Source organism: Lathamus discolor, chromosome 2 (assembly GCF_037157495.1).
Source record: "Lathamus discolor isolate bLatDis1 chromosome 2, bLatDis1.hap1, whole genome shotgun sequence".
In the NCBI taxonomy this organism is placed as follows: Eukaryota; Metazoa; Chordata; class Aves; order Psittaciformes; family Psittacidae; genus Lathamus; species Lathamus discolor.
The window spans coordinates 66,748,932-66,762,707 of record NC_088885.1 but is presented as its reverse complement, the minus strand read 5'-3'; the positions used below and the strand labels follow the sequence as shown (position 1 = coordinate 66,762,707).

Sequence of the window (13,776 nt, the reverse complement as noted above, 5' to 3'; positions counted from 1 at the left end):
CCTGCTATAAGGAGTCCTGTGTCAATGCAAACATCCTACACTCTTAGTGCAAAAAAGGGCTGAAGGAAACATGGCATTAGCACTCTAAGAAAGGACAGTAACATCACAGAAGGTACATGAAAAGCCCCAACATTGACTGTTTTGCTCCCTGATGACTCTGTTCACAATTGCCCTGTTCACAACACCTCTATGAATCTTATCATAGGCAAAGACTAGTCTACATTCAGCTGCCTTCATAGTGATCTTATAGATGAAAACAGCCATTGGCCTCTATTGGCCAGAAATGTTGATGCATTCCCACAGCAAACCTCTGATTTGGATCACCAAAAGAAACCTATATACTTTATAAGTCATGTTCGGTGTGGGAAGGAGGATGCAAGTAGTAAAAAAAACATTGGATCCACCCAGCCTGCCATGCCACATCGAACTGCTGTATCAGAGCACACACTGAACATTCCCACAGAAATTATCAACAATGGAAGACTGACAATGGCAACGTTATTAAACAGCCATCATTTGGCTCAGAGTCAACATCTTGCTGAATTTAAAGGGCATTGTATAGAGCTGTCCGCACACATTTGTCTGGAAGGGTTTTGAGTCAGACCTTTCTTTCCTTCTCTCTTTCCTTCTCTTGTCCATTCCCTTTCATTAAATGAGCACTCAGAGATGGATGGAGCTACCACAGAGGTGCTGATTCCTACCAACCAAACTCTGGGCCCTGTTCCTGGACAGAATTCACACACACCCCCTCAACCCTCGTTACACACTTACCATAATTGTGTGATGTGGGAACAGGGCACGGACAGACTTCACGAACTCCACAAAATGCTCTGAATAGCCATTTGCCACATCCAGGCAAATGTATCTGATAGGTGGAATGGCCTCCAGAATACTTGTTAATTTGTCCAAATCAGCTTTTCCGCTACCTGAGCTTGCTGCTACATGCTAGAAAGACAGGGAGAATAAAAGGGAGTAGTAGCTTGTCAAAACTGGCATAAACACACACTTCATGTATCTTTACCTGCATAGTCTTGGGACGACTTGTGCTGGAAACTAGTGAAAATCACACTACATACTACAAAATAAATACCGTTCTGCAAATATCAGTATGTTGCTTCTGTTTCGTTTTAAGGTTCTAAAATAAAGCAAAATTAGCATTTTTATCAGCTCTTAATTCACAACAGGCTTCTCATAGGCAAATATCATCACCTGAGATGGATGAAGGCTCAGCTGTACTCATATTAACACAAACACAGAAGAAGTCCTTACTTGGTGTATTTTCAGGAAAGTGAAATGGCGACATTTGTGGCATTGACAAGAGTGGAATCTGGGTCTTTTAAGTCCACCAAACACACCCTTCAAATCTAGAATCACAGAACAGTTGAGCTTGGAAGGGACCTCTGGAGACTGCATAGTCCAACCCCTTGCTCAAGCAGCGTCAGCTACCATTTAAAACAAACAGATTTCTTCCTCCTTTGTCTTCCTGTAAGTTCTTTCCAATAGAAAAACAGTTTCCACAGCTACTGGCCCACAAATCCTCTGCAGAGATCCAAGGTCACAAGGCAAGTCACTATTTAATCACTAGGAGATCCTACTCCAGTAATGAACCACAAAGAAGCTAAGTGCCAAAGTGTTCAGACACAGGATATTCCTGAGACCACTATCTATCCTACAGTGGCACATAAACTACCCTGATGAACCTAAGTTACTGGCTGTTTCTCAGACAATCCTGTAATCAACAGTCTTTATACTACAATTCTAATATGTGCGATAGATGAAGATACAACTCAGCTGTGTATTCTTTTCTACATAGAAAAAGTTCCAAAACTGCACTGAACTCTGAGGAGGAGGGGAGACAGCACGGTACACCTCTCCTGATGTAGTGGCCTGCCAGAAGAACACAGAAAAAATCCAGATATGAAGAAGTTGAAACTTACATCAATGTTTTAATTTATTGAATTGTGTTTCTCTGTAATGGTTCAGGCTAGGACTCTGTGGACAAGTTGGGCAGCACAGCTAGTAGTAGCACAGCATGAACTCTAATACAAGGAGGTCAGTGGAGGACGCATATGCTCTGACAACTTTCAATGACCAGCCCTTGGGCCCGGCACCTGGGCCCTGACAGCCCGCAGGCTCTGGGTCCGCTTGCACACCTGATAGCAAAGACTGACTATCACAAGAGTGTGCAGGGCCAGTTTGTTGTTGCATTGCTCAGGGCTACTTGCATTTGTGGTCTCGGGCTTCTCCATCACCAGCACTACCACAACTCCCAACAGCAACAGAAGCACAGCAGTAAGACCTATTCCCAAGTATTTCCTTCTTCTTTGCTCAGGATACTTCTCCATTTCCATTCCAAGCATATATAAACTTTGCCTTTTTTGCATCTTAATATAAGCACTTTCATAATGGACTCACATAGCTATTCTTTTTAAACTGGGACAAGCCACTTCCCCTGGTGCATTTAAGAACAGCAAATATCTTCATTCCTCAAAACTTCATTTGACAACAATATTCCCAAGAGACTCCAGTGTATGTGAGTTCAGAACAAAGCAATAAACCATAATAATTTACAGTATGAAAATGTACCTCAAGGCATTCTGGGTGATTGGCAGCAAACAGTTTCCATTCTTCCAGAGAATAATGCTTGTGAATTGCAGTGAACATTGCATGCTAGCAAAAATAAGAAAACTGATATTAATGTCCAAGTTAGACATCTTTCCCTCAGCTGTGGAATAACAAGATACCAGAAACTCTCATTTTAAGTATAGGCTCCTCCTGCTTGAAAAAAGCAGTAACAGTGAGTAACAGACAAAGACACTCCAAACAGCTTTTCAAAGGTAACTTAGCATACTTAGCTGACCTTTCAGGATCATGTTTCTGATGTGTTTCATGAAGTTATCATCAGTATTTTGGATGTGCTTAAGCACTGCAAGAAAGTAACCTGAGCCTTGAGGAAAGAGTTAACTCATGACTCCTGACTGCTGCAGCTCTATCTAGTAACCTCCACTTTCAAAAATGTTGTTTAGTTTTTCTCTGGAAGGTCTGTATTTTCACAATACAAACCTCAAAAACTAAGCTCTAGAAGTTCCACATGAAGCTGAGTTACACCCAAGATGGAAGCTTCCTGGTAAGCATCTCCACTGAAACTGTCTTGTATCTGGAGCTGTAAAAGCACAGTTGCTTTGCAGTGAAACACCACCTTCTTGTTCTGGATTTTTTAACTCATGCCCCACTGCTCACAAACAAACATAGGTAAAAACTAACAAGGGCTGCTCACAATCACCCAGTGGCTTCCCAATTGTTGCAAAAATAGAATCCAGACTTACTTTTGCCATAACCACGGCCATTTCAAATGTCCCCACAGTGTCCATGTTTGCCACTATAATGGGAATTCCTGTGTATGTCTGCTTGGAGTTGCGGAAGGTGAAGGTCCGTGTAAGGTCGACCTGCAATGAACAGGCACACATTCTTTTAAGAAACTGGCTGCAATCTAACACGAGTTTTGCTACTGACTTCAGACACAGCAGGTTTAAACACTGCTTCTTAATCTTCCTTGCATTTCCTGTTCTTCCTCCTTTCATTCCACTATTACATCATTTATTTTGCTACAACTTCTGCCTTCCAAGCAAGAAAATACAGAAGTAAAAAAATGTTTTCTGTGTTAAAGAGTTCTCACTGGAGAAAAAGAGAATCAAAATTAAAAACAAACAAAGCAAACAAACAAAAAAAGAACACAAAGTCAGAAGGGATTGGAAAGAAAGGACACTGAGGACTGTGGATTATTTTATACAGAAGTAACCTCAGCTGTTTCTTTGGCTGACTGAGAAGCCCAAGTTGTATTCCCAGCTCCACAGAAGTCAGAACTGGAACTCCCTCTGTGTCCAGAAAGCACAGAGGGCTTTGTTCCAATCTCTAATATAAATGACAATGTAATAAAGCAAGTGAGGTTGACTATGGTTATCAGCACTCTTGCCATACAACATCACCAATCATACAATGGCTTATTAAACCATGAAGCTACTAATTTCTAAGTTAATTTCTTACAACTACATCACCCTTTAACTTCAAAGTTATTTCTTCTTCAGCATTCTGGAACAATCAGGCATTTTGTTCCTTACATTTGCAAGAGGTAATACCAAATTTAGATCAGTTCCCACTGGTCTACTTAGCATCTTGCAATAAGAGGGTAAAAACTCTCTAAGAAATGCACACTGTTAAGATGTGAGGTTAGTCTCTTTCGTAACAGTGAAAATGAAGGCTCTTTCATAGTTTTTATTATTCTTCAGCTTTAATCCAGGAACATTTGCCGATCTGAACTGCATCACCAAAAAGGAAGCAATATGAAAAAATGTAAGTCTTTGATTATTTATTTACAACATATGTTGAACACTGTCATACTGCAGGCTACATCATGATTGGTTAATATGGTGAGGGAGTTTACTACTGATCTGTAAGAGAAAGAAGTTGGTGCCTCAGTGATATACTGTGAAATGGGTTCTCATTTTATATAAGCTCATAAGGGAGGGGTCACTTCAGTGAACAGGCTAAGATACATCTTTATAGAGACTCATCCTTCTTTCCATTTACTATCAGAGAAGCCCAATTCTCTACCCATCACTGTGACATATTTATGAGAATTTTTGCTGTAGCAAGGGTGAGAAAATAGTATGAAGAACATAAGTATGAAACAGGTATGAAAATCTAATGCATTTTGCTTGACTTTAATCCTATTTATTAACTAAAACCAAGGGAAAAAAAGAGAGTATCACATAACCAGTTTTAGAACAGCACCAGAACCACTGCTTTACATTTTTACAGGGGAAAAACATCTCTTTCAAATGAACTTAAGAAAGTAGAGTACACTGAAGAAAGGAGTGAGGCAAAATTAAAAGCTATGCAAGGCCATTACTCTTTCATGACTCTTACCTTCACTTACTCTAGTCTTTTATATTATTTCTTTTAGCCAGATGTCCATATGGATTTTGTGCAATTTTTAACACAACTGATAATACTGCAAGAGAAGGCATTTATGAGGGGTAACTGTGGAGTATACCCTAATGAGGCTTTTGCTCTGTAAGAGCAGCAGAAACGGCACACTCAGTTGGAGGTATTTATGGGGTGCCCTCGTTCTCCAAAGAGCCAGTACCAGATGTCTGGGAAGGGAACCTAAGAATGAGTCAAGTTTTGAAAGGCTCTTTCCATAGCCTACCTTCTCAGGTCCCAGGAAGCCGATGTTTAGAGACCTTCAAACACACAGGTCTCCCCCAGTCCACTGTAATAAATAGCCACTCATAGACAAAGAACTTGCCTTGTGAATTTTTCATTCCTTCCCACCTTTAGCCTCTCCAATATCCCACAGTAATAAATTTCAAAGATGAATCATATGTTGCATAAAAACTACAACCTTTGCATGATAATTTTACATTCAGTACTTCCTGCTTCTTGATTTGTGACAGTCAATAGCCACTTCTCAGTTTCACCTATTCCATTCCAATCCTCACTTCACAGACTTCTAGCATATCCTCCACAGCTGCTCCTTTCCCTTCTACTGAACAGCCCTAGTGTGTTCCACTTTTATCTCATGTGGAAACCACTCAATACTGCTGATCATCCTGGCTGCCATTTTCTGCACCTATTTTAACGTATTATGGTGTTCTTGTTCAGGGATCACCAGAACTGTGTACTCAAGACAAACATACTGGGGAGCATCACAAAATTAACTGGTTTTCCTTAGTTCCTCTAGAAGCACCTTTGGCCATCTCTTCGCCTCTTTCCTGAGCAGCAACAGCTAACTTATAGCTTGCTGTTCTATGCGTTATGAGAAAATAACTTCTGACTGTAGGATTTCTCACCATCATTCAACAACACTAGAAGTTTCTTCAGAAAGAAAAAAAAATGAGATTTATTTCCTAACTCCTACCTAGATCCTCGACATAAGAAAGTACTAGGATACTGGCTGCTCTGCTAAAGCTCCCTGGACTTATTTGAATTTACAAATTTAGATTAATGACTAGACTTTCTACAGGACACTTGTCTCGTGAATGGACAGCCTGCAGCAGCAAGTCCAGCAAAGAGAAGCATAGCAGGTACATGAGTACCAAGACTCCACTGACAGATAATGCTGCTCCAACTTCAATCATTGCTTTAGCCAATTTTGACACTTGAATTTAAGCTTCAAATTTTCTGGTATCTTTTCAAAAAGAGAAAACAATCATGGAAAATGAAGACAGTGCAAAGAATCAAAACCAAGTACCAACATAGGAGACCTTCAAGAAGAGCTGCAAACACCCCAAACCGCCTCTCTATGAAGCTGACTTAATCCTAGTTACTGCATAAAAAGCTATCCTTGCACAAAACAAGCCATTCACACCAGAGAAACAGATGCCTGCTGATATAAGGTTCAAAGCAGCAGCTTGCTGGGTAACAGGCACGGTAGTGTGCTGCCTCTGTTCCTCTGCCAGAACTATTTATTTATATTCTTGTTTTGAAGCAGACTGGGGTTGTCCATTTTAGATCTGGCTTTCACAGACACTGTTTATTCCTGTTGCTACAGCCTCTGTGATGGTGTCCAATTTCTTAACCTTCATCGGTTTTCACTGACCCGCCTCATGACATGTACTTTTTCTCATGTGAAAAGGTTTCAACAGTTCATCATACCCACCCGTTACAACCCTGCCATATCGGCTCCTGTTCCTCCTATAGTTTTCCCTTCCCAGCAGCCCTTCTTTCCACCGTCTGCAAGCAGCTAAATATACAAGACACTGCACTTGAAGGAGCCATGTGTCACTCGGCGGAGCAGAGCTCCACCTGTTTGCCAGGCCAGCACACTGAATTTTGAAGAGGGACCAAATTGCCAGAAATGGCCCGCAGGCCTTGTGCGCAGTTAACTGCACCAAACAAGGAGTTACTCAGCTGGGACACCGGTGTTTGTAAATTAGAAACGACTACGAGATTACCTTTGTACTAAGAGGGGCTCTCCAATGGCAAACACTTCCGTAACTGCAGAAAGTGTTGCTTAGTTGTTGCGCTCAAAGTCCTTTGCCATATGCCTGTAATAAACATGGCTATCCTGCTTCCTTTTCCAGTCTTGTCTTTCTTACCTCACCTGATTTGTCTCTGTCTCTCTCACAATTCCGCTTCCCCTGGAGAAAAGTTTAATCCTCTTTCCACCCCCCAACACAACGTAATTCCTTCATTAGTCAAGCTAAATCCTTTGCTAGCCTTGGGGTCATGTGAGGTAAATGAGAAGGCACCTTCAATCCCGAGGCAGCCATCTTTTTTTGTAGAGGCAATCCTCAGGGGATTTCCTGGGGTCTTTCCTGATCCCTGCTCACAAGTAACTACACCAGCATCCCAGCTAACAGTGGCCCTGGGCCACCAGGGACTGAGAGCCCCAGGCAGCCTTGGTGACAGGGGGATGGCTGGGATACCCCCACACAGCAGGAGGAGGCAAGGTCATGGGGGTTAACTCAAGTGAGGGTAAATCGCACCCCACGTTTCTCCTGATGGGATGGCAGCCCGGCGTACACTGTGCCGCGGGAAGCACTCCCCAGCATCTTCACTGCTTGTTTTTTAGGAGTACTTTTTACAAAGAGCACGTCAGCTCCTCTGTAACAGCTCTGTCCGCGACCCCCGGGGCTGAAAGCGAAGGTGCCCGTCACTCCGCACCCCCAGCTTTTGCCGGCCCAAAAGCTGCGAGGCGCATAACCGGACACCCCCCCCACACACACACCCCGGCCCGGAGCGGGACTGGCAGAGCTGCCGGTTCGCCGCTGCCCCCACGGCAGGCGGCCCCTTAGAAACCAGAGATCACCGCCCGCTCAGCGCCGCAGAGATCCGCAGAGGCACCTGTCAGGAGCAAACAATCCAGGCGCCCTTCTCCTCTTCCCCCCACGCCCCTCTTTATTTTTGCTGAGGAGCGGGGGAAGGACAGCGCTGCACCGGCTCCAGCGCCCGCCGCCTCCTGCTCCGCCGGGGCCGGGGCTCGCCCAGCCGAAGGGCAGGGTGGGGGACAAACACACCGCGGGCTCCGCAACGCTGGCCTCCTCCTCCCGGCAGCGGCGGCATCGCCCCCAGCCACGTAGAGGGCGTTTCGCTCGGGGAGGGCATAGCTGCGTTAGAATGGAGAATAAAAATAAAGCAGGGGGGAGGGGGTTAAGGAAGTTAGGCTCTGAGACAGGGGAAAAGCATGCTGGGTTTGAGTGCCCCCACCTCTGATCTGCTTTTGAGGCTGCTTCTTTTAGGTCTGAGCAGGACATCTTTAAAGTCCAGTTTGAGGTCTGCGTCTACCCGGGGCATCTTGCTGGGGTGGCGGGATGCGGGGATCGAGGCTCTCCTGGCGGCGGTGGCGGCGGTCCCGCTGCGCTCTCTCCGCTCCGCTGCACCGCGCCGCCTGCACAGCCGCACCGGCCAAAGCCCGCGGGCAGCGCAAGGAGCCTATTTATACGGCTCGGGGAGCGCGGCGGCGCGGCCTGGGCCCCATCGCTTTATGAGGAGAGGGTTGTTTTTAGCTGGGTAGCCGGCCACCCCTTGCCCTTTATCCCGCCGCAGCCACCCCTGCCTCTCCGCCGGGCTGGGCGCTCTGTGAGTGGCGATGGAGGACGGGGGAGACGGGGACGCGGTGCCCGTCCGCAGCCGCCCGTGCGGGGCGAGGCGCGGGCACCACCAGCAGCACAACCGCCTTAAGGGCAAAGCAAGGGCAGAGGAAATGGCAACTCCATGTGACCGAGCGGGCGGCCGCCGCGTATGGGAGCCCGGAGCTCCGAGCGGTCGCTGAGGGCTGAGCTCACATCTGTCCCCGCCACCTTTTCATCGCCCCGGCGACTGTTGAGGAGCGATGGTTCGGACCAGCCGCCGCCCGGAGCAGGCGGCCCTGAGGCGGCCTCACCGACGGAGGCTGGCAGCGCTCCCCAGCGTTTTTAGGGCGGCTGCAGCACGGCCCCAAACTCTGCCTCCAACGAGCCTTTGGTCTCCATGGGCTCTGGTGCAAACCCGACTCAGCCAAAGCCTGGCCCACTCCCCGGCCAGCATCCTCTGATAGAACTGAGTATTGCCCAGCTGCTGGGACTGTCAGAACTGGTTCCTGCCTGCCTGCAGAACAAAGGGCTGGTACCTGTTTCCGGCATTACAAACGCTGAGAAATGTGCAGCTGGTTGGTCATAGGAGAGCAGCCACAGCACCAGCCACCTGGAACTGCTTCTACACAACAGTCTCCTATTTTAGTACATCTAGAGAAGCAACAGGGAGGATTGGTTATTTTTCTTCTTGCCCTCCATAGCATGAAGGAGCCTGACTTGTGACTTTATATCATCTGTTTTCAAGGGCTAGCCACTGTTCAAAACGCAGCCGCAAAACCCCCATAGCAACAGGATTACACATGCTGGGTCCATGTACATCCATTGGCACAGGGATCAATACGATCAATATCATATGATACCAGGTATCATATGAGGTGACTTTCATGGGAGTTTTGAGCCTTAAAGCCTAATTGATTATGAAGTCAGTGAGCTGTTAGATTTGGACTTCTCTGGAATTCACATTCACCTTATCAGTGACTGGAAACAGAAGCGCGGGAGGGTCATGGCTGGCTTCCCTTCCTCAGCCGCATTGCAGCATGAGGCAGTGCTCTCTTCATTATCTGGAAGTTGCACACATCTGGTCAACACCCTGCTTCCAGAACAGCTCTTTTACACCTCTTTGCCCAAGTGTCCCAGATAATTAAATGTGCCAAAGCATGAGGCCCAGGCTTTACACATCAGGCAGGGCATTTGAGTGCTTGCAGGTTTGAATGTGGTTTCCGGGAAGCCTGAAGGCTTCAAAACTCCAGGTGATGTTGCAGGAGTGCCTTGCCGCTGTGGGTATTTCTCATAGCAATATTACAATGGAACACACTTTACAGTTAGTCTAATTTGCATAACAGAAGCCATTCACTTGGTGGGTTTTTTCACTGGCTTCAACAACATACCAGAGCTGCTAAAATTTATCCTTCAGACAGATAGCCGCATCTCCCACCACTTACTGTTCAGTAACAAATTAACATTTTGTTCAGGAGCAGAGAGTACTGATGAGAATGGGTCTGTGAAAGTGACATGCCTGTAGCAGAGTATTGAGAATGGAGAAAAAACAAATGCCTTCTGTCTGTGCCTGGCACCATGTCTTCTCTTTGCCCTCATGGCAGGCATGTGATGCTGAGAAGAAAGAAAGAAGCCACTGCACTGCACTGTGAATTCGAAAGGTCAGTGCCATCATGGGGAGTAGGAGATGGAAGCTAGCAGTGATACTTGTAAGCCCCAGAAAATCCATGCCTCATGCTGTTTCTCATTTGTGGTATTTTTAGCCTTTACTCACAGAACTCATGGTGCTATTTTTCTGTATCTGCTAATATCCAGTCTTTTCCGCATGTACACATACTAACAGACTAGTTGAGTCTCTTTAGATCAGCTCTTGTGTTCTGTAAAATTTACAGAGTTTGAAGTCCTCCAGTTTCTTACTTCAAGATACATTTTCTGTAATTAAAACTATAGTTAAAACTATAGTTAAACTCTGCCTTTTTAAGTATCCTTTCTGAAGAATCACATTGGTATCACAACCAGAAATGAGTATCACCTTGTTATGCATTTTTGCTATTCCTCTTTACACCTGCAGTGACCCCATATTACCTGTTTGTGTTATGGAATAGAGTTATTCATCCAAGCTGTATGCAATTTCAGTAATTACAGGCCAGTCAGCCTCACTTGAGTGCCTGGGAACGGGATGGAACAAATAATCCTGGAAAGCATTTCCAAGCATATGAAGGAAGAGAATGTGACTGGAAATAGTTGGCATGAATTTACGAAGATAAAAATGATGCTCAGCTAACATGATTACCTTCTATGTAGAAATAACTACTTCAGTGGATGAGAAGAGAGCAGTGGATGTCATTTGTTTTGACTTTGGCAAGCCTTTTGACAGAATCCCAATAACATTTTTGTAGACAAACTGATAAAGTGTAGACTAGCTAAAAAGACCATGAAGTGGACTGAAAACTGACTGAACTTCTGGGCTGTAAGGGTTGTCATCAATGACACAAAGTCCAGCTGGAGGTCAGTCATTTGTGGTGTACCAGGTTAATTGCATATGGCACTAAAAACACCTATGTTATCCATGCTCGGTTTTCTTCTAATTTAAACAAGAGCACTTTCCTCACTAACTCCTTGGTATTGAAAAAGGCTTTCAGTGATAACCTCAAAGTATGAGCACTTCTGAGCACCAGAAGCATCTCTAGGATGAATGCTTAATAAGGTTGACATTATTTATCAACAGAAACTGGTTACAGCAGATGCACAGCTGACACAACTGATGGCACATGCTGACTTCCTTGCTGTGGTTCCTAGGAAAATACTATAGCCTCATATAACTCCATACAGACATCCCGTAGCATAAATTAACATGCATGTTTAAGGAGTCTGGTGAGCAGTAGCGAATGCATTGCTCAGCTGGCAAGCACTCCCACGAACTGTGTCAACTTGCCAGCAAAATCCCATATCTGGAAAGAACAACATACTTCAGGACATGTGTGATGAAGGCCAGGTTGGACAGGGCCTTGAGCAACCTTGTCTTGTGGAAGGTGTCCCTGCCCATGGCAGGAGGTTGGAACTAGATGATATTTAAGGTCCCTCCCAACCCAAAGTATTCTGTGATTCGGTGATCATAAAGATCTTTCACTGTTAAGGAGAAGTCGTATGTTTGACAAAAGAGCCTGTTTTTTTCTTACGAGAGGTGTAAATTGCTTTTATTATTCTGGTTGAATTTGGGCCTTGTTTATGCTGAATAACATTTCCCAATGGAAGGATCAAGAGACCTAACTCAGCAAACCCTGCAAATGCAAGTGGAAGATTTCTTTTGGCTGTAGAGATAAGGGTTGTGGGGTATTTTTCTGAACTATCACTAGTGTTACAGCATCTACAGTAAGGCTTTTGCTGGCTTTGATAGCCACCAGAAATGGGAGGAGTGGGGCTGACACCCCCAACCTAACATAGCTGTGACAAGCAGACTTCAGCTACATGCATGAAGATCCTTTGTTTTGAAGTGAAGAGACTTGTGTGCCATAAGTAATTTCATTAAATTCAAAGATCTTAGGGTAGACCACTGATCATAAGCTGAATCCCAGGCACCCAGTGTTCAGTAGGACAGTCTCATTCAAGGTACAGTTTACTTAGGAGTAAGTGACAGTATCCATTTCCATTTGATTTCAGCAGGTTTCAAGTGCTAATTAGAAGTAATCACAGCAATTAATAATTAATGAGACTCTGACCTTCCTTGGCTTACGATACACATTTAGAGTCTGTCTATGCTGATAAATAAAATGGACAACACCCAGTCTCTGTCCCTACAAGGCAAGGGACAGAGTGTGGCTCAGATATAGCCATTTAGATGCCATATGTGAGCTTCAAGGGGTTTCACTCATACTGCATATAGGAAACAGTCTGGTGCTATTCCCTGAATTGTCCTCAGTCTACCTGGAGGAGTGCTGCCTAAGTTGTCCAACAGAGCGTGATATTAAATAAAGAGTATGGACTGTTGTGTGGTAGAGCTTATGGCCATGCACTAGGCCTGTTTGGTTTATTGTAGGGCTTCACTGTTACAAAAAAGATCTGTAGATTTTATTTAAATGGGACAAAGCCTGTTGTGTACTATCCACTGTGAACTGCTATTTCTGTAAATTACATCCAAGTTCCACATACTGTAAAAGAAAGTGAGATTTTCTCCATGGAAATTTTAAGCCGTCTCACAGGTATTCTGCTGCTGCTACAGAGCTTTATATACAGAGCCAGCATCTTCTCAGTGGTGCTCACTGAGAAGCAGAATGAGAAGCAACAGGCACAAACTGAAACGGATAAAATTCCATCTGAACATAAGAAAAAACTTTTTGTCCTGTGAGGGTGGTGGAACATTGGTACAGGTTGCCCAGAGAGGTCATGGTGTCTTTGTCCTTGGAGACATTCAAACCCTGACTGGACACAGACCTGGGCAACCTGCCTTGGCTGACCCTGCTTGAGCAGGGGTTGGACTACATGATGTTAAGAGGTCCCTACCAACTTCAGCCAGTCTGTGATTCAGTGGTTCCATACATTAGTTTGTCAGTACAGGGTATCTTCCCTTGCAAAATCTCAGGAGCCTTTAAAAATTCTGCTAATGGAGGAGGGTCAGGATATTACCCCTTTTAACGCTGGTAATTGTGGGTGTTTTGGTTTGGTGCCCAAAGCCTGTTTGAATAGGCACACTGCTACTGCTGCTATATGAAAGAAATTAAAAGCACATCATTAATAAAAAAAAAAAAAAATAGTTATTATATAACCAAAGGCATTTTCTTTATTTTCTGGGCTTTCCTTGCTATTTTTATGTTGGGTGGAAATCTTACTACAAATTTTAGACTGGAAAAATGTTTCTAAACTATGAGCATCTGGTAATGACTAGCTTTCAAACCCCATTTAATCTTTACTCAAGGAAAAACTTAGTACCTTCGCTGCCCTACTGCGCCATCTACAGGCAAAAAACCACCATGTTGTTATTACAAAATGTTAAAGCTGTCTTAAGCATTTTCTTTAGTCATTGCAATTAATAAATAAAAAAGGAATTTTCCAGTTTTAATCTCAGTATGAGGGGTTTATGCCTTTTGTGTTTAAAATTACATTTTCCACAAGTTTAAATACCTTGTATGCTTTGGCCAGGAAGTTTTGCTTCTGCAGAACTTTGGATCTTATCGTGGGGAAACAGAAAGCAAGATTGGCTTGAACC

General features: G+C 44.4%; 1 protein-coding gene across 2 annotated transcripts in view; it reads right to left on the bottom strand.

Annotated features, from left to right (window-relative positions):
* GMPR (guanosine monophosphate reductase) overlaps positions 1–8,747 on the bottom strand; it is a 43,034-nt gene extending 34,287 nt beyond the window's left edge. The window contains exons 1-5 of one of the 2 annotated variants that reach the window (XM_065667309.1): positions 8,212–8,299; positions 7,849–8,111; positions 3,327–3,446; positions 2,587–2,670; positions 772–945 (exon numbers count right to left, since the gene is read on the bottom strand). In XM_065667309.1, the coding sequence (XP_065523381.1) occupies positions 772–945; positions 2,587–2,670; positions 3,327–3,371 (303 nt within the window). In that variant the 5' untranslated portion in view covers positions 3,372–3,446; positions 7,849–8,111; positions 8,212–8,299. Of the gene's footprint in view, positions 1–771; positions 946–2,586; positions 2,671–3,326; positions 3,447–7,848; positions 8,112–8,211 lie in introns of both variants that reach the window. The other variant, XM_065667308.1, reaches the window with a different exon arrangement.
* Positions 8,748–13,776: the final 5,029 nt, after the last annotated feature.